Here is a 22,549-nt window from a genome sequence, read left to right on the forward strand (position 1 = left end):
TATGTTTTCCCTCCCCCATCTTAAGTATTCTATTGGTGTTCCATGAAGAATGTGAATTTTACATAGTGGAAACAAATGTGATCCATGCAACAACATATGGGAATGAAGATGTCTTTTGTCAAAGTGATTTTCACACAATAATTTTTTTAAATGAGTCAAGTTATTAAAATAAATTATAAAAAAATAATAAGAAGAAACATTAAACAATATTAACTTTTGCTTTTACACTTATGCACCGAAATTTAGAATATACTGTTGCTTTTCCTCAACAAATATGAGAACATCAACAATGAAAGTTTGACCAGGAAAAAACCCAAAGAGACACCTATGACTTTGAAATCAGGATATAAGAAAATATCTTAAGTACAATTAGATATACAGTTTGGATTGACTGTAACTTAAATACTGCAAATGGTGATTATTTAAAGAGAAGGCTTCTGAAGTTTAATTATTTATTTTTAAAGAAATGTATGTAATATTTGTTTACATAATAGGGCTGCAAAAGAACGCAAGGGTTGCACAGCAGGAAGGACACTACTCACACACAGCACAGAATCTCCTGAACACGGCTGACTTGTGTGAGAGCCAAGGTTACAGAAGGGTGGAATGAAAGGCAGAAGGAGGTACCCAAGCAGGAAGGGCCCACTTTACTCACAGAACTCCTCCTCCAGGAGGTTTGTGTGAATTTATCGGCACACGCGCGCGCTGCCCCCAGAGGTTTTTGACTGTCCTTCTGGCAGTTACATCTAGTGGCCTTAATCACCCCCAAAAAGAGAAAAAGAAACAAGAATTAGTTAGAAATTAACCAGCTAAGCCTCTTGACAAGTACAGCCAAGGCCCAGTGTCCAAATACCAAGCATTACTTGACTGTAGAGCACATTATGATTAAACTGTAGAAAACTACTATTCATTTAACTGCTGCTTTTCCCAAAGGATACTGAGAAGCAATCCAGAATAAATATTGACTTTGGAAAGAGTTTTTGTTCCACTTAAATTTCTGAAGCACTATGTTCTTCAAGTCATCTTTCAATCATTACAAATACAAGTTTTACCCATCTCTACAGCAGAGTTCTTTTGCTGCACCAGTTACAGGTTACTCCAGTAATCAGGTACATGACTGAGCAGGAAAGGAGAAACTTCCTTCGAGGAATCTTTGAAGCCTGATGGTTAAGAGACTAAGTGTACCAAAAAAACAACACTTACTGCAAAATGCTAACAAACAAGGTAATTTGGTTTGGTATGCTGTGATGTGGAATTCTGCAGTTTAAACAGCACAGCAGAATGCCAGATCTTCATCTTTCAGCTCTGTTTTAAAGGGAATGTTCCCAAACCAGAGAGGAAGAGAATGAAGGCCACAGCTCAGTTTTAGCGCACACACCCACAAAAGCACATGCTAAATGTTTCATTAGAGATTATGGTCACACAGTACTGTCTCCAGCTATGATAAATATACATGGTGTGCACCTCTTGGCATCTCATCTACCCTGCCTGTAGGATCTTGTTGTGGCTTGAAATGGCTTGAAAATGTGGGGCTACCTTACAAGAACTGTCACAGCAGGTGAATTTACCAGAACCAAATGCAAAGATACACATGGCAAAATCCAAACTCAGACCAAGAGCAAAACTTTAAAAGACACACGCAATTTTTGCTTGAGGCCTTGTGTCTCCCTGAACCTAATTTACGACAAAAGTGCCCCCATAACTTCTCCTTAGTTAGAAAATTTAATCTGACTATTCGACTTGTTTTGCATTGTTTCCTAAAAAAAAAAAAACAATCCACTTAGAATATTATCTTCCTCAGCTTTAAATTTTATGGTGCAATTCTTTATTAAGCTAATGGATATTAGAGGAAAGAAGGGGGAGGAAAAAAAACTAACAAAAACTTTAAGCAGAATGATAGGCCCAATACTTGTTCATTTTTAAAATACTTTAAATGTAGCCTTATCTTTTCCTCACTGTTATTTTTGAGCAGTTTCTGTAACTTTGTGTTCAAAACTGTTTTGGAAATTAAATACATTCAACATCATTATAAACATCCTTGCTTTGTGCCACACAAAATCATGACCAGATTATGGAATTAAAGATACCAGGAGAACAACTGGGAACCCAAACCTACCTTTGTTATAGTGAAAGCGCAGGAAAAAAATTAGCTGTCTAAGCTCTCTTAAAGCCTTCATCAGTACTGCCTATTGAAGTTCTGCTCTGCAGGGCACACCTGGGATTTTGCTAAACATTTAGGATTATACTTACAAGCTGCTGCTCTAATTGGTTGATTGTTTCATCCTTTTTCTTCAGTTCATCTTTAAGCTGCCTGATCTCGTTCAGCAGATCATCCATCTGCAACAGAACAGTGGTTTTCTATAAGGACTGCACTGATCTAAATCAACATCTCTCCAGGATACATGACATTTGGCATGCCTGGAGGGCTGGGAGTGACACAGCACATGCTTTCCTCCTCCTATTCACACAGAGAGAGGGGCTGCAGGCACATAGAATAAAGAGTGAAGAAACTTCACCAAAAGTCTCTTTAAGAGAGGCCAAATTCAGCTGACCCACTAAATTTCCAGGGTAAGTAAATCAGCTGCATTTTTGAAACAGTAATTCATCTGTTGTGCAAACAAGTGACATATGTAGATGAACATGCCCAGTCAGCAAACACTACCTACAGTCCTCTTTATCAACAACAAAAATTACTGAACTCAGAACAGGCATTAGGTTTTAAGTGTTCTTCATCTTCAAGAAGTATTTATAACCTTGTTATATCTTCAGTAAGCACTGTTTCCCTCCCATAAATACAGAATTAGTGATCTTTATATCATGATTTTACAATAAGAGCCAAGCAAAGCTACAAAACCTTACCACCACAGAAAACACAACGTTACAAGTCTGTGACTATAAAAGATGATCCCATTTGGAATATCCGTTGGGGTTTGTTCTGCCTTTAATACCTGTTCTAAAACAAGAAACTTGCCACTGACTTTGTGGGGTTCACCTATGTTAGCATTTAAACAAAGAAAGAAGCAAGAAGCAGTACTTCAGTAACACACAAGCTTTGGGTGTGTTTTCTAAACATAAGCAGGTTTGTACCTCTTATTCTTTAGAGTCAATCAATGTCATTTACCTTAAAAGTTGACTCAGGTTCTTGTGGTTCTGGACTTGATGGAACTGAGAATGTGATGTCCTGGAGTGACACATTTTCATCATTCTACCAGGGGACAGAAACAAGAATACAAGCTTGAATTACTTGTTCAAACAGCATGTTTCCTTTTTCCCCCCATAGGAAAGCCTCCCTTGCTGCAGCCTGTGTACAGAGCCCAAGTAAGGGCCATGCTAGAGACACCTACACTGAATTTCCATAACTTGGATAGAACGCTACATCTCACAGATTTTTGGCACTGTTTCAGTTTGGGTTTTTTTGTTTCTTGGGCTTTTATATAAATAGACTGTTAATTTTGAGAACAGTCAAGTTTACATTGTCCAGCACCCAGCTGTATTCAGTTCTCAAGTAGCTGCTTGTCCCTTCTAGGCCCATGGCCAGCAAGTGAAAGACTGATGAAGCAGCGGTTTACACTTGACATTATGGACAAGTTCTAACAGAGTGCTTTGAAATAATTTGCACAATAATATCATAAAAACACAAACATTATTTAGTTCACAACATTTCTAAAATGCTAGAGGAAAAGTGCAGCAATGAGAATCCTAGAATTACTTACAGTTTAACAAATTATTTTTTGTATATTTATATTGTATTTTATATTTATCTTATATTCCCCAATAACAAATTTCACCAACATTTTATTTTAAGCAATGATTCAAACAAATACACACACTCAGAAGTAAAGCTACAGATGGTCACAGTTACAACTGTGAAATAGTCATCATGGGAATGGGCAAAAATACAAAACAAGACAAACTATTTCAAGCAAAAGTATCTTGCATGGCTTTTCAAAGCTCTGTACCTCCAGTATACCTTTTACTGCTATTAAAATGCAGGGAAGTGGAGCAATAAGAGATTCCACAACAGCAGATTAAGACCTAATTGCAAACAAGTTTAGTATGTCACACACTCCCTGGTGATACAAATCAGTACTCCAGGCCTGGGCTACGCCTGACTCATTCACCAGCAAAGCAGGAACAGAGGTCATCTGCAGCAATTCCCTCACCACTGTCATAATTACCTGAGTAAACATGTAGAGAACACAGGACAGCTGGAAAAGGAACAGTTCTAACATTTATCAGTAGGAACTCAAGCCTCCATTTGAACACATGCTAGGATTAATCTATGAAATGTCTTGTGCTTTTTGTTTCTTGCTCATCATATTGCTAAAATGAAACAGGGCCAATCAGCAAAATAGAGATATCCTTGTACAAAAAAGAAATTAGAATTACCAAAAAGATTATAGACTTAGCAAAGCAAATGCAACTGGTTATATGCATATGCTATTTTTGGCAGGCTAGAAATACTAAGAAGTATACCAAGATATCAAATTTTGGAAACTTGGAGAGTATATATACTTGAAAACTTTAAGTAAAGATAAAATAAACTTTATAAAGGTATCACCACATTGCATGTCACAACAAGCAATATAAAAAACTACCTCTAACATTTTTACAATAGCAGAACACATTATTTATTTTAGTATAATCACTAATTCAGAGCAGTGGCAAGTTTACCAGGGTCTACTGAATTTTTACCAAGGTCTAACCGTTGATTCTCAATTCCAAGTTTTCTGCAGTCCAAATCACTCATTTGAACAGTCTCCTTTGCTAGTGGCATTTCTATAAAGATGCAAGCAGAAGATGTGTTAACTGGCCATCAAGCAGAGGGTGCTATTCACCTGCTGACTGCTCGGCATTCTGAGTGTAGTTTCATCCCGGTCATGTCAATCTCACTGCCCACTGTCAAACACTGCCACAGTGATGGTGCAACAGTTAAACAACTGCTTAAACCCAAAATTTACCAATTTGATTTGCTATTGTATGTTCATTTCTTTTGGTTCTGTTTCTTTCAAGCAAATTTAAGTCACTGAGGTGAACTATTTTGTGGCTAAGAAAAAATAGTAGTAATTGTAGGGGCAATTCATACAATTTAATACATGACAGAAAAAAGGCTTTTTGTTTCTTAAGTCTGCTTCTTTCTCAACTTCAGGCTTCTCATAAACAAAGATGAATCTCTCTTGTGGATCTCACCAGATGCAAAAAGAAAAGAACAAAATGAGTATGTATTTCAAAGGTACCCAAGTGACTTACTGATCTAAAGCCTCAGCAAAATGTACTGATGCATTTAACAACTTTGCATTACATGGTTCACATCTTCATTCACACCTCTTCATACAAATGGGACATATCTGATAAGCTACAGTGAAGATCTGTGCTTGAAAAATAGGATTTCATTTCCATTCATGAAAGGTAAGTTGAAATGAAACATTTCTCATAAAAGCTGCCTCCCACAGAAAGAAGAGCTTCACAGATCTCACAGTTCTGTGAGCTGCTTTGTGTTTCAGTCCTCCTCGCAAGAGCAGCAAGTGCTGATCTGAGGTAAAACAGGGTGGTTGCAAGCCATTGCTGGGTTACTACAGAGAACGGTCAATCCTTGCCAAGATCAAAGGCTCCAGGGCAACAGAAATAGAACATCCTTATTTAAAATTGTATTAACACATTAGCCTCCACCCAGAGCAGCAAGTTTATGAAATTAATTGAGGAGGAGGAAGAAATTTTTAAGATCAGAAGAAAACTTATTTCTTAATAAACATGCAAATGAAGTACCTTAGTCAATGTTTAAGAGGCATTACCATTTACATGTCAATTATTACTAGAGTTAAACTTCCAAAACATTTTCCTCTTACTGGAGTTAGCACTCCAGTTAAGCATTAAAGAGAGAATGCTCACCAGCAGTACACCTCTCTGTAAATAATTGTAACTGCATTTAGCACAAGGACAATCTCCATTTTTCACTCCATACAGGTTAGTATAACAATTCTGGGAAGTCAGAGAAGGTTATACTCACTACTGTGAACATTTTTTAAAACTCTGCATGAGAGAAACTCCTATTGCTGATTGCACTGTTTGAAGGCACAAGAAGATGGCAGCGTGTGAGGAGCAAGCAGACAGCACGAGTTCTGCTGGCATTGTTATCCTGGTCACACAGAGCTCAGCCAAGGCTCTATTACTCAAATAACTATTTATTTTTCCAAGCTGAACTGGGAATGCAGCACCAACCCCACACTGCTGCAGCTATGTTGCTAGCAATACTCCAGCTAATTTATATCCAGTTATGTGAGCTACAGTCACAGCAATGAATCCAGTACAGCACATTAAGTCTCCCCAGGAACCTGCTAGGTATACATTCATTATGTGCTGTGCTCTACACTAAGTCATGCTACAGCTGATTAGATAATTGTATAAAACTGAATTTAATTACAAACTCTTCCTCTTTTACTGTAACTGTTCCTCTGAGACCTCATGCCTAAGTCCTGACTACGGCTGTGTTTCTACCTATCCAAATTAAATATTATTGCTGAACGTCGTAACTGGAGAAAGGCAACACATACACTTGAATGTGTAATATTGGTGGAGCTAATAGAAGAACTTCTGCTTCCACTACTAAAGCTGGAGTTTGAAAGCAATTGACTTTGTACCTCGATTTTTCATATTTTGCAAGAAGCTGCCTGTGATCCAGTCCTAGTTCAGAGCTCAGAACGCTGAAGTTCAACTAACTGTTTTCAAACTATATTTCTGTTCAAGAAGTAAAAAAGAATTGCAGAATTTTTACTCATTCCTGTTAGTATGAAGTTCAATGTTTACAGTAAAGGCTTAACACTTCAATGCAATGAAAAAATACGTCATACAAGTTTTGCCCTAATTGTTTAGTAAATTAAGGTAGTAAAGGTCGAAGTTTGCCCCTCTGTAGCAGGCTAATTTACTTCTACATTACTATTCATGTTCTTTGATTAAAAGACTGGATCATACACAGGAGAGTAGAATAAATATTCAGAAGTCCAGTGATGAGTTTTGGAAGTGGTGAGTCAAAACAGGGTTGGGTTAGGTCAGGAAAATACAGCCAAGTATGCCTGAAAAAGTTTGAAGGGAAGAACACCACCTGTTGTTACCAAACTCACTGTTACAGGGAAGAAGGGAAAGAGGATCAAGCATTTGTCAAGACAAGCAGAAAATTATGAAAAATTTTCAAAAAAAAAATTTTGAAAAATATTTAAGAGTAACTGCTTCATTCTGCACATTTAAGTTCTTTTAAAAAACTTAATCTGAGCTACTTGAGGCAAGGTTTTTATTCTGCAACCTGGCTGTTATAACCTAGATCAAGACTTCACATATGGTATTTTGCAGGGCCACACACTGCTTGGCTAAAATGTGCAAAACTTTACACCGTGAACCACACACACAACATCCATCAAGCTGCCAAACTGTCCTTGTGTTAAAGGCATTAAAAGCCCTGGAAAAAGGTTCCCTGCTACCTCTGTATTAATGCCTGGGGCTGTTGGGGGGGCACAGTTTATGGAGCCCACCACTCAGACATCAGGTTCTAAGAACACACCTTCCCCCTCTGACACTGCATTATTTTTTTTTAATAACTGATTTTCCCCTGACAAAATCAGGAATACATCTCAGTTAACACAGGAAGCAAATGCTCACATTTCTAAAAGGCACAACTGTACAACTGAATTAGCCTCAAGGTTGATTTGCTTTTTGTTTTGCCGTGTTTTGTTTTAGTGTCTTACTTTTTAGGCACAAACTTATTTTCATTACATTATCCTATTAGAAAAACACAGCAATGAATCTGGTATTAAAAGACAACATCACACAAACACTTTTCAATGCTAATCTGTATATGCCTCCAAAGAAAGCCTCATGGACTGTTCTTTATTATGGTAACAAAGGAATTTTTGTAGCTGAAATGCCATACTTCTGCTGAGTCATTTAGCAGTTTACCAACTCCCACAACTTGCCAAGTTTTGAGGTGCATTGAAAAAGCTCCTTAAAAGCTTTTGACAATTTCATGACATAGGAAGGATAAATTTGAACACTTCCAACAGAGATGACCCAGTATGATTTGCTAAGCTTCTTGTCAAACACACAGAAAAGATTAAAAGAATGAGGAAAACAAAGCCTTAAGAAAAAGCTATTAGCACTGACTTGCTGAATGAAGGTTTAATCCATGGGATCAATTTTAATATTTTTAGGGGTTTTCTTAACTCCCAGCTTTTTTGAATTTTATTGGATAAAAGCTGGTTTTCACATCCACTGATTTTCTTTTTTAATTCCTAATTTTAATTTTACTCAAGAGAAGTAAAATTTAATATTGAATAAATATTAAAAATTTTAGTATTTAGTATGTTTTGTAGTCAGTAAAATGCTGACAAGGCAGAAGAAGTACTCTTTGAAACAGCAATAAAAAGTATACTTACTTTCTGGAACTTTGTAATTCAATGTCTAAACGAAATGCCGATATCCTAATAAGGCCAAAGAGAGCATAAGGCCACCTTGGCCCACTCCCCAGTCTATTCTACTGCTTCAGTTCCTGTGAACAGCTCACCTGGTGCAGCAGCCTCTTGAGCTTGAGGAGCTGGGTCTTGACAGCGGTGCAGTCCTGCACCATGTGCCGCAGGGTCATCTCGTCCAGCATCACCGTGTTCTCCGCCAGCGGCCGCGCTGCCTGGGAACCGCTGCCCGCTCCGTAGCTCTCCAGGTGACCCACAGCAGACTCCAGGTAGCTTGAACCCCTACAAAAAATCCAAAACATAAAACCACAGTGATGACAAACTGGAGCTGGCCAGCATTTGGCAAAAAGGAAAGCGTTACGCAACGTGGGCTATACTTACATACTGTGGCACACAGCAGGAAATAAATAAATCAGAAAATGTCAGTGCTATCTCACTTAAATACAGAGTTTTCCTTTCCACTCCCAGAGACCTCTCTCAAACTGTAAACTACAGTACCCTAAAACCAGGTTGTTCAGCAGAATTTCTATAAGCTGTCATTCAACCCTTTAAGGACTATAGGGTTACATTTACTTTACCAACAAATTAAAAAGTAAAAAAAGCTGTCCAAACTTATAAAATGCAAATAGTAAAACATTGCAGTGGCTTTCCATGGAACACATAAGGTATTTTAATCAACATGTATAATATTGCATCAACACAAACAACAAGTACTTGGAATAAAAACAAGGAATAAGTTGTGAAAAGAAATTGTTATAACCCCCAGTGATGCTTCCACTCAGACATAAAACTATTCTGAAAATGTACTCAGTTATCACTTGAGACCCCTTTGTGCCAAAAATGAATTGCTCACTGGTGCTTCAAACATTTGTGAGGATATAGAAAAGTCCTTTACCTGTTCAAATCATTTTTACCATGGATATAATGGTCAGTATGGCCAAGATGATAGTGATCCTGTGTATTCCATCGCTGCTGAGGTGCTCTTTTCCAGAATCCCTCCTGATGTTGTCTCACATTTCTGTCTTGTCTGTCATAGCGGCTCATATTTTCACATTCTTCTACAGAGAGCATAACGTTAAAAAAAATTTTAAGACTTGTTTCCAGGATCTTGCAAATAAAATATTAACTATGTGCTAGTAACAGATGCAGTGTAAAGTCTGTGGGGTTCGTTGTTTTTTTTCTTTTTACCTGATCCAAAACAGTATGCATTTTAGAAGTGTCAAGCAGACTTCTGTAACAATGTCACATTTTTATTAAAATATAAACTTGTTACAAGAATTAGAGCAGCCTGTAGCAGACACTAAAGAACCCAGCTTTAACAGTATTTCCAGTTTAAGTAGAAAGTCATTTGGAGGAGGTAGAGATTATGGAACAAAATAAATTTAAAAGTAACAGTTTCCTGGCTTTCTTACTGATGGTATCTCCAGGCCTTTAACAAGCTCTAACAACACACAAACACAGAAAGACAACATTGTAAAAAGACGCCAGTATTGCACTGCAAAAGAAAACAGTTTCGTTACTTAAAATACAGATATAGCTCATCCTATTCATCTTGTTTGGTTTTCAGATTCAGAGCCATTTAATCTGTATTTACCTGGACAACCAGCATGACTTAAAAAAAGGAAAGCAAATATCTCTTTAAAACATCAACTTCTACAAAGCCACAGGAATTCCACAAACATCTTCAGGGAACAAACGCTAAATTTGGCAACAGCCTGGAAACAACTGAGAGAAAGCCAAAACAACTTCTACTCGGGCAGCCAGACGCAGCAAAACGAGTCCTAAACTGCTATTCTGCCGCCACACTTTGTCCTTCACTTACCCAAGAAGTTTCCCTCACATTGTCAGTCCTTTTCCAGCAGCAGCTCCACACAAGGGAGCAGTGTTTCCGCGCTGCCCCTCAGCCCCGCACAAGGCTCCCCTACAGGCCTTCCTTCCTGCTGGGTTCCCAGCCTGCGTGGGCTGGGAGCGAGCCCAGCTTCACCCTGTGATTTAAGCGGCCCTCCTCACTCCCTGCATACTTGTTGAGCTAGAACTGTTTCTATAAATAGTGGCCAAGCGGCATCCCAGGCTCCAAAGTGAAACCAGGAGTTTCTGAGGACCTGGAAAGTCTTAAGAGGCTGACGTCAGTGAAGGCGTACATAATTATGGGAAAAGTGTTGGCAAGAAGTGCTGTTAAACATTATTAGAACAAGTACTCATACCTACAATTCAGTTTTTATCACCTAGGAAATAACCAAAAAATTGCATAATAAAATAAACTTATTCACCTAAACTAACAGAAGATTTATTTTCCTTTAGCAGCATCTTTCTACAGCTCATAACACATGAAAATTCACAACAAAATAAGCCCTCAGTAAGTTTATAAGCAATTATGATTTTCAGCTTTGGAAAAGTAAACTGAGTAAAGACACGTGGAGATTAAACAAGAACAAGTTTTGCTTTTTCAGGTGGTCATGTTTACGTAAGGGAAAACCTGGAGGTGGCTTTTGAATTCTTCTTTTCAGAACCTCTTTGCTGAAAATACAGTGATTCCAAGCTAAGAAGCAGAGATACCCAGCTTATGCCAGATTAATTTTATAAGGAAACCCAACCTCTAAAAAAATGCCAAAAGTAACAGTAATTAGCTTTTAATATTTTTGTGGCAAACATTCACCTTTAAAAACATGCCCTTCTAGCAGATTTTAAATTAATAATTTGTAATGGAATTACTGATGCAAATGCAGTGCATGTTTCACATATACAAGGAAATTTATGAGAAATTGATCTACCCTTTAAAATTGTTTCTTAGTTTTCCCCAACAGAATTAAATTACCCTTATTGAAAGAATATGCCCTAGGCTTGCATTGTTACCCATTCTGAAAAATTAACTGACTAAAAAAGTAGAAGATTCATACCTGTCAGGGCTGAAAAGTTGCATACTTTTAATGTTCTCAATCAATTCACACAAGTACTTTGAAAAACTCATTCTGGTATTTAAAAGATTACGTTCAGCACTTCGTTATGTGCACAGTGCTAAAACACGATGTGCCATCATCGTGGTAGATGGAAAACTGTGCTTTATTTACTGTAAATCTGGCTTCATATCTAACATACGTGGAGGAGTCTTCATCCAAAAACTCAGAGGTGCTCTCAAAAACCCCTGAATATCCCCATACTTCAGCAAGCAGATGAAAGTTACACAAAATAAGTGAAGCCTTCTTCCTTTCAGTGCCTCTTTGCACTGGGTAGGGCCTGACAGTGCTCCACATTCAGTGTTTCTGTTCACTCAAACATAGATTGGCCTCCACTGAATTTGGAAGTAAAACTAGGACCCATATTCACATAACAATAGCTCATAACAATAACAATACTCATAATTCCTATGAGTAGGTCAGGAATAACAAAAGCAAATGCCTCAAACCTTTCCAGTCTGACATTTGAGAAAGTGCAGCCGTAATTTCCTTTACCATGTTCATTCTATTCTAAATTTATATTATTGTGCTACCTTCTCTGTCAAAATTCTGCCAGCACTCTCACTGAAAGCAAGAGCGCATAAAAGACATTTTGAAAACACATATCTTAAATTTTACACCTTCTGCTACCCTGAATTATATGTATATATATTAGATATTGTCATTTTGTAGAATAAGTAATTATCTCAAAGAATGATGCTGTCATTCACCAAAACTAAAAAAAAAAAATACTGTCCCAGCATTTCCAAATACAGCTGAAACATGAGACAGAAAGACTAACTTAAAACTTTGAAATTGATGCTATAGAAATAATTTTAAAAAAACACAGTGTGAAACAAGGTTGCACTTTTATTCAAGGCAGTACACTTCTATATTGAGAATTTTTCAAATATAAGGATTGTACTTGGGAAAACAGAAATATCTCTCTTCCTGTATTTCAGAAAAGAAAGAGCTGTTACTTTAAAAAAAACACCACAATTTGAAGAGTGCATTGACTTATTAAGTCAAGAGTCAGAAGAAAGCAACTCAGAAGTCTCTTAAGCGCATGAAGCAGTTTCACAGTGAGATTGCTTGGCTGCCTTACTAACCTTTGTCACGAGGTGGGTCCTCAGGCAGGTCCACATCAAGCATGAGATCATCATCTTCAAGATCACATGAATCGAGATTATTCAAGATATCCTACAAGAAAGGAAAAGTGAGATACAGCTGCTTCCATGATATTTCATTTACCCTGCCTTCATAAAAAGTTTTGTTACGTTTTTATTGTGCACACATCCAATGTTAGCAGCAGCTCCTCTCCTCACAGATGAAGATTGGCCCTATTTGAGACCATCTATACAAAACAACAATCATCACACCTCTGCTAATATGACACAGTAACAGTGCTAGATGAAACAAAGATGGATTAAAACATTGTTCTGCCTGATGCCTATGGAATACTCCACAGACTTTTTTATTCATTAATATCTGGCCTTCTCTGCAGTTGCAAGCATCTTGAAACTCAATTACTTTGTTTACTTAGGATTCAAAAACAGCTTTGTGACGAGATGATGCTAAATCCCCTTATTTCGTTATTACAAAATCATTGAAAGAAAGTGGGGAAAACCTATGTTATCTTGACCTTTTAGGAAAACAAAGCTTCAAACATGCTATTATGAGCACTAAATTCTGCTTCTTTTTGTCTTTCAGACTGTGGTTCATATAAAGCTGTCCCTAAAGGGACTAACAAACAATCACGTTGCATGGGTGTGCTAACGGCCCAAGAAAAATGTAATGAAGTGTTAGTGCTAAATGAATTATACATATTAAATATTGTCAGGTATATTAAAGGACTGCAATGAGGGCAAGCCCAATCAGTGTTAAAAAGACAGACACTGACCTCTCTTGCTTGAAGAATACTGAAAGAAAGAGAAACTGAGGAGGTCAAGGGTGTGGAACACCCAGCTCACAGCGCAGTCAGACACTGCCAGCGCTGAACAGCCCCAACAGCCTGGGCAGAGAACCCAGACACTCTTTCACTTCATTACTCCAAGAAAACTATAGTCACTTGGTGTTAATGAGTTTAACACGAAGCAGGTCTGAGGAAGTGCTGTGGATATCCAGCTGCAGCTCTTGAGCTCCCAGTAAAAGTCAGGCCTTTAAGGCCCAAGACCAGACTCAGGCACTTCACATCGGCCTCTTTCCTAATAGCAGAAACACAGATTTTTCTTAGCTTTATCGGCTACCCCTAAAGGTGATGCCTGGCACCAATACTGAAAAATTTACCAAATGATAAGTCAAATAAGTGTTTTATAACTATTTCTCATAATAATATGATCATTAAATATTTAAGTGAATACTTGCATACAGGTTATGAACACACTGCAAAACAATATTCCCTTGGAAAGCCACCCCTTTGCTGGCTATCATTTCTTAGATTTGCTTTGTCACAGGTGAAAAGGAAGAACATTAACAGGCACTTGTCAGAAATGTTGCTCCAGCTGTTCTTCAGCAGCCTTCCTACAGTGCTCACAAAGCACTACTGTATTTGATTATAAATGGTAGCAAGAGCTAAGTATATTTTGAGATTCTTTGGGGGGGTGAGGGGGGGGTTGGGTTGTGACACAGAACATTAAACATTTTGCATTTCTGCAGGGCAAGTTATTGACTTAGGAGGGAGAGTATGAGATGAAAATAGTTAATACTCACTTTGTAAAACATGAGTAATAAAAAGGAAAGATGGAATACTTGAGACAAAACCACCTGTTTTTATCATATTTCAAAGTCCCATCTGAAATGCTTTGTTCACAAATAGCATTCTGTGCATTTACAGGAAAAAACAGGAAAACTTACACAGCAAGGCACTGGGAATAATAAAAAATCCGACTATGGAAAAACTTCACAAAAAAATGGAAGTCATTTAAATGAAACATGGATTTAATATTTGGGACAACAAAATGCCTGTATATTTTTGCTACTTTTGCTTCTATTTCTTTACATTTTTACAGGAACCAGAAGTTTTTTAACTAATGCGTATTTTTTTAAACAATTCTGCAAAACACAGGCATGCTTGAGAGGCAGTTTTAGTTTGTTAGTTGATGAATTGTTTCTGTGCCATGCTTTCATCTTCCAAATTAGTGTGAACAAGCATTATTTTCTTCTACTGCAATAACTTCAGTGAGCATGACAAATAAAATGGGAACAGTGGCCACAAACACAAAAGAAAGTGGAAAAGCTTTGCCACTGCCGTGCAAATGCATTTAAAAACGCACAATATAAAAACACACTATGCCACAGAGTTTACTAATAAACCTAGATAAGCCACCTTACTACTTTGAATCAGAACTTCAGAAGCCTAATGGTGTCAGAGAAGGTCAGTATTTGAGATTCCAAACATACTTTCCTGTCAACAGCACATTTCATTATGCTTCCCTAATTATATATTCTTCACCACACTGAGGAAACGCCAGGAAAGGAAACTCCATGCTACAAAAAGACCCCACAACTGCAAATACCAAGACTGTGTAATCACTGAGCCATGTGTGAATGCACTTTGAGCACTTCCCCCTGCGAGCTACTTGGGAAACACAATATACAAGCAGATGTCAGCAATGTCCTCCTGAAATAGCTGTAAGATAAAGTACAAGTTTCATCAGCACATTAGTGCGTTAAAAAAAATAAAATTTACATGCTGCCACTGATACTCTTTCTACTGCATAAGGAACTGCAGTTAATTACATGGGAATAACACAGTTAATAATGTGTGCTTAACAGCAATTAGCATCATGAGCTCAAATAGAACAGGAAATAGAAAAATTCTTTCAAAGTGCATCAGCTCCAACCCTAGAAACTATTACATGTTTCAGCAATTATTACAAGGTACAGAAAAAGAAGAATTCCATTCTATTTGTATAGGTGAAAAGAATAATGTATATTAAAAGGGGTATGTTTTTTACAAGGCTGATTCAGCACTAGATTTTCAAGCTGGTACAACCCAGGAAGAGTTTGAGTTTGGGACTGTGAAATCCCAGGTCAAACTGCAATGCTGTCCCCAGGCTCTCTCTCCACAAAGCTCTTCCACTGGACACAGGCAGTGGTGTTTTGTTTGCTCCTGCAGTAGAACAGGGAAAGCATTAGGTGAGACAGATGACCTGTGCGTCCTGGTGTAAGAACTGAGTAACTTGAGCACCCCCACAGTAGGGAACCCTCATAATTCCTAAGGAGAGGCTAAAAAGGCTAGAAGAGGCAAGGGCAAGGCATACCACCAGTGTGTAATTACACCACATTCAGCAGGTTCACTTCATTGTCCTGCAAATCCTTTCTGGAGTGATTGTCCTTAGGTGCTGTGTTTTACCCCGGGTTCACCAAGCACACACCAACAGCTCACCTGCAACAGCTTGGGATTTAACCCAATTTGTTGGATGCATGGAGCTCAGCACCTCTTTCTGGAGAGGCATAACAACATCAAGTTGCTTTGATGCATCAAGTTGCTTCAACTGCTTTGAAGATTGGGGAACTCTATGCAGAAGTGCTTTTGCTGAAGTAAAACTTCAGATTTCATTGTAAATTCATGTTCCCCATAATGAACTGGAGTGCAAAATATTCTTTTCAAAAAGTTCAGTTTCTAAAAATTCCTCATGCAACATGTATCATAAGCTTTTTCTTCCACTGAAGAGCACTATTTTTCAGTCCACCAACCAATATGAGTTCAATTTAGCTTAACAGCTGGACCTAGGCAAGAGGCCTGATTCTCAGCTTTCCAATTTTTTGAGCTGAGTATTGTAAGGTTATAACGCAACCAGAGTAAAGCATAAAGCACCTGAAATAGAAGACAGATAGATACTTGCATTTTCTCCCTACTAAACATAAATATGTTGACCAGTGGAAGTTTATAACACAATGTATATTACAGTGGAATTAAAAGACAAAGGAAGAAGGCAGGCATTGAGGTTAGTGCAAAAATACAAAGCAATTCCAGATAAACAGCCCTCGAACAATTAATTTCAGAGAGTGTTACCAGAATTGAGAAGAGTCTGAGCTCAAACTATCAATGCCAAGTTAGGATATTTTGCTGGAAAAGCAATTGCTTTGAGGGAGTCATGAACTGATGGTGGTGAGTACTAGGAACAACTCACAACCTCAGACCTCACTCATTTGTTCCACCTCTAGGAAGCAGACAGCTAAAGGAAAATAATTGTTTTTATTACTGATTTAGTGACTTAGGTCCTGCTTCTGATGAGGATGAGAAAAGACCACAGTAGAAGGTAAGTGTGAGTGAAGGGAGAGAACTACAGGACTGTGAACCTGGCCATAAAACTCAGGCAAAGCATTTGAGAGTAGCACAGAAACTAACAAACCATCATTTCAGGTGCTCGAGGAATGAAAAAAGGAAGTGGCTTTTAAAAATAAACACAAAACAGACTGGGTAAATCAGTCATCTGAAGGGCAGCAAAAGGATAACTGCCTAAGTCAAACACAATTCAAGGCTGACAGAAGAAAAGAGGGAAACCTCCAGTGTCTTTTTCAATGCTATTTTCAGCATTTGACAACATCTGAGATAGGGATAAATAAAGAAATAGGAAGTCTCCAGAAAGGCAACTTTATTTAGGAACTGAACAGAACTCTCAAGTGAAGGCAGAAAACACAGAGAGGAAAAGCACATAGTGTACTACAGGGATGAAGAGAAAAGCCCACTGTAAATGAAGTCCTTAAAACAGAGAAAACCACCCAGGGAAGAGGTGGGATAGAACTCTGCAGGTTACCAAAGACAGGACAGGAAAGGAGTACACTCTGCAAGTCACATTAAAGATAATTAAGCCAAACAGCCAAACAAGTATTTTGTAATTTTGCCCATGCTCCGTAACTGAAGGTTGCTGTGACAACAAATGTAACAAGAACTTGGTTTTGAAAATCCAAAACATTTTTTGTTTAACTGTTAAATCAAACGGTCTTAAATAAAGATTTACTATTCCTGAAAACATTTTTACAGAGGCACTGCATGTTCTACCTAGATCTACTGACGGTATAGAGGAATTCATTATTAGCTTAAGTTACTACATGCTGTATCTGAAGGATCTATACTTGCTCTTTTTAAAAATTTTTTTTTAATATAAAATCAGACATCAGACTGTAAAAAAACTGAAATTCGGTAACACAATGACAAAAGAAAACCAGAAATATTAGCCATTCTGTTGAGACTTCACCAATTCATAAGCAACAGCACTTTCAAACACACAGCACCTCAAGCAGCATTCTTTGACTGCCATCTAGCCTCCACCAATGAGGAAAGCTGAATGGGGGGAAGCTGCAGAACCACCCTTCTACAGAATTACAGCAAAATTTAAGATTTCCTATTTTTTTTTTTTAAATGGGCTGGTGCTTTTAAGTAGAGAGTTTCCTGTTTACTTTTAAGCACAATCACAGAACATGGTCAGCAGTGATCATAAATAGTGACAGAGGAGGAGGAGAAGCAGTCCTTCCTACTCACTGCTTCCAGTCTCTTTGCACAAGAAGGCTACCAATACCAGAGGTCCAGCACTGCTTTTATAGTTTACTTAACCAACAATGGGGCATTTTACACTATTAAGCAATATGTAATTGCTATAGCTACTCTTAACAGGTAGAAATAATTGTGAATGATTCTCACTCCACTGACTTGCACTTGTATTAAACATGCAATGTTTGGTTTAAGGAAAATATGGAGGCTTCCAGTAATTCCCAGCTGAGAAAGGAACCAAACAATAACCTCAGAGGAACAGCACGGGCATGGCTGTACCAGGAGCTCAGTTGTTTCCTCTGTGCAAGAGTTTTAATTCTACCTAGAGAGACTTTTGAAGTAACCTGAATATGACACATTATCCAGCATTAACGTGTTCTACTCTTACACAGCCAGCTTAATACACTTGTTTCTAATTAAAACCAAAACAATCCTCAAATACCTCCAAACTACTTTGAGGTGATTCTATTTTGACCAATCTCTACATGAGCTGCTAACAACAGGGGAAGGATTCCCTCACTTACTGCACTGCTGCAGAAATGTATTTATGCCACATTACCCTGATACATTTTAACAGCATGAACCAAGAGCATAAAACCTCAAAACCAGCTCACACATGGATATGCAGTTACCAGCTCATACAGAAAACGTCCCTCACAGCCTATGAAATAAACCAAGTGCTAAGTTCCACCAGTGTTTGCTCTCATATTTCACACACACCACAGCAGCTGCTGCACTCCCTCCCTCTCTTCACCACACAAATCCAAAGGCACAATTAATGGATGCCATAAACAGAACACGTAAGCACAAGTGAAGTTGCCCTACTTGGTTTTACCAGCCAAAACAGCATGAGAAGATTTACTGTGTCAGGTCTGAAGGAAGCAGCTCTCAAAGGCATATAAGCTTTCCCATCCCACAGGAAAAAAGGTAATTTGCCATGAAAGGTTGTTCACAAAATGTCATGCCTCTCAAACCAGCATCACAAGAGGTTTGTGAACTGTAATACAGTCATATAACCTCTTAATGTTTGACAACAGGGACAACTACATCAGACAGGACAGACAGAAGGGCCATCTCATTCAGTAATTCAGTTTCTCACCCCCTTGCCTTGCTATTATAGCTAAACTCTGAAGTTGAAGACTGGAGCAGAGGTGGGACAGTAGATGGTGGCTACTTTCACTCTAAAATCAGTCTCTAATTTCATGACATTTCCTTTCTCTGCCATGAGCAGAAAACTGCCTGCCAGCAAACTCCACCAAAGGAATGGCTGAGGAGCTGACAGAACACACTGAAATGAGTTTGTGCTCTTAGTTCTGTATTGACAAGCAACAATATAGACTGAATTTTTCACAGCAGTTGGAGTTTTTTACTACAAATTCTGGACATATTAATCAAGGATGTTCTCCCATTACTTTAGTCATGTTTAGTGTGTTCACAAATATTATCTGTTCATAATGAAGATTAAAGGCAAAAAGGTGACACTGACTTTTGAGGATTTGAAATCAGAACCAAGCAGTCTAGTGGTTTTCCAAACATAACTTTTTAGGCATTGGCTTCTTAGAAATTAAGAAGATGAAAAACAAATGCCACAGATGTTTATACTTGTATTATTGGAAAAATGAAAATTATGAAGCTAGAATAGTACAATTTAAGTAAATCAGAATAATTTTCGTCAGATTCTGGAACATGACATGGACATGTTGGGACAAAAGAGCTTGGAACTTGGACATGAACTTAGGAGCTTAAATGGAAGTTACCAACTACAGCAACTTCCAATAAGCAGCTTCCAATGAAAAAGAGCTGCCAAGGCTGACACATGTATTCGATTCCAATCCCAGAATCACTATATATACCTGAGCAGGAAGTTTGACCACAGAAATGGCAGCTTCCCAGATCATGTATTTCCAAGGAATCCTTCTGTATCCCAAGTAAAAATTCACACATTGTTTGCCATTTCCTAGAATGCATCAGTAAAAGCTAAAATCTCAGAGAAGACTTCCTGTGCTAATGTGGTATCTCTTGCCAAGAGAAATACTGACCTAACCCAGAAGTCAGACTTTCAGGTAAAGGAGTGTGAAGGACCAATGAATTATTCAATTTGTCCTACAGGACAGAATTTCTCTGGTGATGAAGGCAAATAATGAAAATTCTCTGAGCAGAAGCAGAAAACAGAACTCCATGCTGCCATTCCTCATTAGTGATGCTGTGTGCTCTCTATCCATAAGAAGTGCTCTCCACTATGTTGGGCATGAAGGGAAATGTTGAAGGAGGGACAACACAAATTGAAAAGTATCTGACACTCTCTGGGTTTGCTCTCAGTCACTCCCAGGAGGTTCACAGACACTTTGTACACTGCATCCACACCCAGTGAGGAGTATCTGCCACTAAGGATTTCCAGCACTGCCCATACACATCTCCACCCGGTGATTTCTGAAGTGCATTTACCTTGGTTTGTTTGAATACCTCCTGAGCAGATAAAATTACCTCCTCCTCCACTGGCACTACAGTCTTGTGCACATTTTCAGAGTCTCATCCCTCTGCCACACCAATGAATCGTGGTATCCACTCACACATCCACAGGGAGAGGTTACCCAGTTTCCTCCTCCATGGTCCTGTTCTTCACAACAGTGCCCAGATGAACTTGGCAGCTGCAGGAAAGACTAAAATCTCCAAAGCTTTATAGGCTTGGTAGGCTGCAAACAGGCAACAGCTACTTCAAAAATCCAAATTACCCCAATATAGGTATATAAAAAGATTCCCCAAGACTAGGACAATTATACTTTCTTAATTAATTATGCCACAAGAATAATGTCTTCTCTCCTTTCAATCTCGCACCCTCACTAGGTACTGGGCATCTAGTAGTGTCACCAGTTCTCACTGTACCACATTCACTAGCAAAAGAAATAAATAAAAAAATCTCTAACCACAAACAAAATTTTAAATCTGTATTTATTAATGTCATAATGAATTCTAGTCAAAATGGCACTGACTAAGGTGAAATAATCCTTTGCTCTCAGGCACAGAACAAACTCAGACCTTACTTCAAGAAATGCTCAACTGAAGTACACAAATTACTTCTATGAAGCATCATGGGAGCACAAAATGCAATTAATTCTCTGTATTAACTTCACCTTTTGTATTCTAAGAAAGGAGGAAATGCAGTAAGTCAACACTGTTCATCTGAGTACAGCCTCTCAATAAGTGTGTCTTATAATGCTGTTCACTGCTTTGAGAAAGGACTTCATTGTTCTTTGCAAGATGAAAAGAAAAAAAGAACTAAATTTCAACTGGCTCATTAGATGAAAGACTTTTAATATGTGCTTCTTGTAACTAGCTTTCATCTGAAGGGCTCATCTCATGACTACTCTTCTAGAAAATTATAGCAAAAAAAGAAGTTTGAGAAAAGATTACATACTTTTACATTACTTGCACTTCTATTTTCATTACAGCTGTAACCAAATGTCCCAAAATTTAAAAAGCCCGGCTTCTCATAGAACAAGAGGCAGTGTTTTGGCATTAACATACCGAAAAGAAAGTTCAGCCAAAGAAAGGAAGATGGGTAGAAGACAACACCAAGAACACTTCACTCTAAGAAAACAAATGTATTAGAACTACACATATTACAAGTCTGAATTCACATTAATAAATTACTCATTTGAGAAATCAAACTGGCAATTTAAACCTTACTATAAAGTCATTCTGAGAAGTGAATTATCAAAAAAATTTAAGGTAATTAACTCTAAATTACTTGTAAATAACTAAATTACTGAAAGACATTAATGACTGAATTAAACAGTTCTATTTCAGCAAGTTTGTTTTTCTCTAAGAAGTAGAGCATATTTCACTGAGTACCAATGCTTCAGGACCCAGAAGCATTCTGACCAGTCTCAAAAACTAATTCAGACCTGCCCTTTCTCAAGTTCCAGTCACAAAGGGGAAAACTATAACGAAGAACAACAACAAAAAATCTTACAAGATTTCACAAATTGCCTGGAAGAAGAGAAAAACGTAAGTGTTTCATACTCAGGCTAAAATTCTGGCCATGTGTCAAATTCATTCATTCCAATGAGATCCAGATTTCATCCCAAGAGCAATTAAATTCTCAGCAAAGCTGTTAAAACCCATCTGTCTCTTCAAGCCAGATTTCAATTATTATTCCATAATCCCATGCCCTTATAATTACATTGATGCTCACTCTGCATATACCCAAAAATACTGGTTTTATTTACTCCAGGAAAAATTAACACAGCAGAAAGATTCACATTGCTACTGGAGCCTACAGGAAAAAGGGGTAGAGAACTTGATCTGACAGTACAGGGAACACTCTGAAAGCTTCCTGTCCAAACCTCTTGACCCAAATGAAATTGTTTTAAAAGAAACGAAAAAAACCCAAATCACACCACAACAACTTGTTGTCTTGAGAATATTACAGAAGGAAGCTGAAATTACTGGAATGTTTTCAGTTTAAAGTTTTACTTCTTGCAGACTTTGAGCACTAGAATATTGTAGCACCTTTAAAAACAAGCAGATACCTCAGAACAATAACAGCTGTGCTATCTACCCTTCTCAGTGTAAACAAGGACTTGGACTTAACAAAAATATTCAAAACTTCACTCTGAACAAACACATATTAGAACTTCTGTTTCTCAAGTGTCTATTTAATG

The 22,549-nt window shown here is 37.9% G+C and overlaps 1 protein-coding gene across 8 annotated transcripts in view; it reads right to left on the reverse strand.

Annotated features, from left to right (window-relative positions):
* CCSER2 (coiled-coil serine rich protein 2) overlaps positions 1–22,549 on the reverse strand; it is a 61,731-nt gene that overhangs the window by 21,088 nt on the left and 18,094 nt on the right. For all 8 annotated transcript variants that reach the window (XM_048310533.1, XM_048310535.1, XM_048310532.1 and 5 more), the window contains 6 exons: positions 12,499–12,589; positions 9,352–9,514; positions 8,552–8,738; positions 3,122–3,205; positions 2,251–2,337; positions 656–754 (listed from right to left, as the gene is read on the reverse strand). In XM_048310533.1, coding sequence (XP_048166490.1) covers positions 656–754; positions 2,251–2,337; positions 3,122–3,205; positions 8,552–8,738; positions 9,352–9,514; positions 12,499–12,589 — 711 coding nt within the window. The remainder of the gene's footprint in view (positions 1–655; positions 755–2,250; positions 2,338–3,121; positions 3,206–8,551; positions 8,739–9,351; positions 9,515–12,498; positions 12,590–22,549) is intronic.

Source organism: Corvus hawaiiensis, chromosome 8 (genome assembly GCF_020740725.1).
Source record: "Corvus hawaiiensis isolate bCorHaw1 chromosome 8, bCorHaw1.pri.cur, whole genome shotgun sequence".
NCBI lineage: Eukaryota > Metazoa > Chordata > Aves > Passeriformes > Corvidae > Corvus > Corvus hawaiiensis.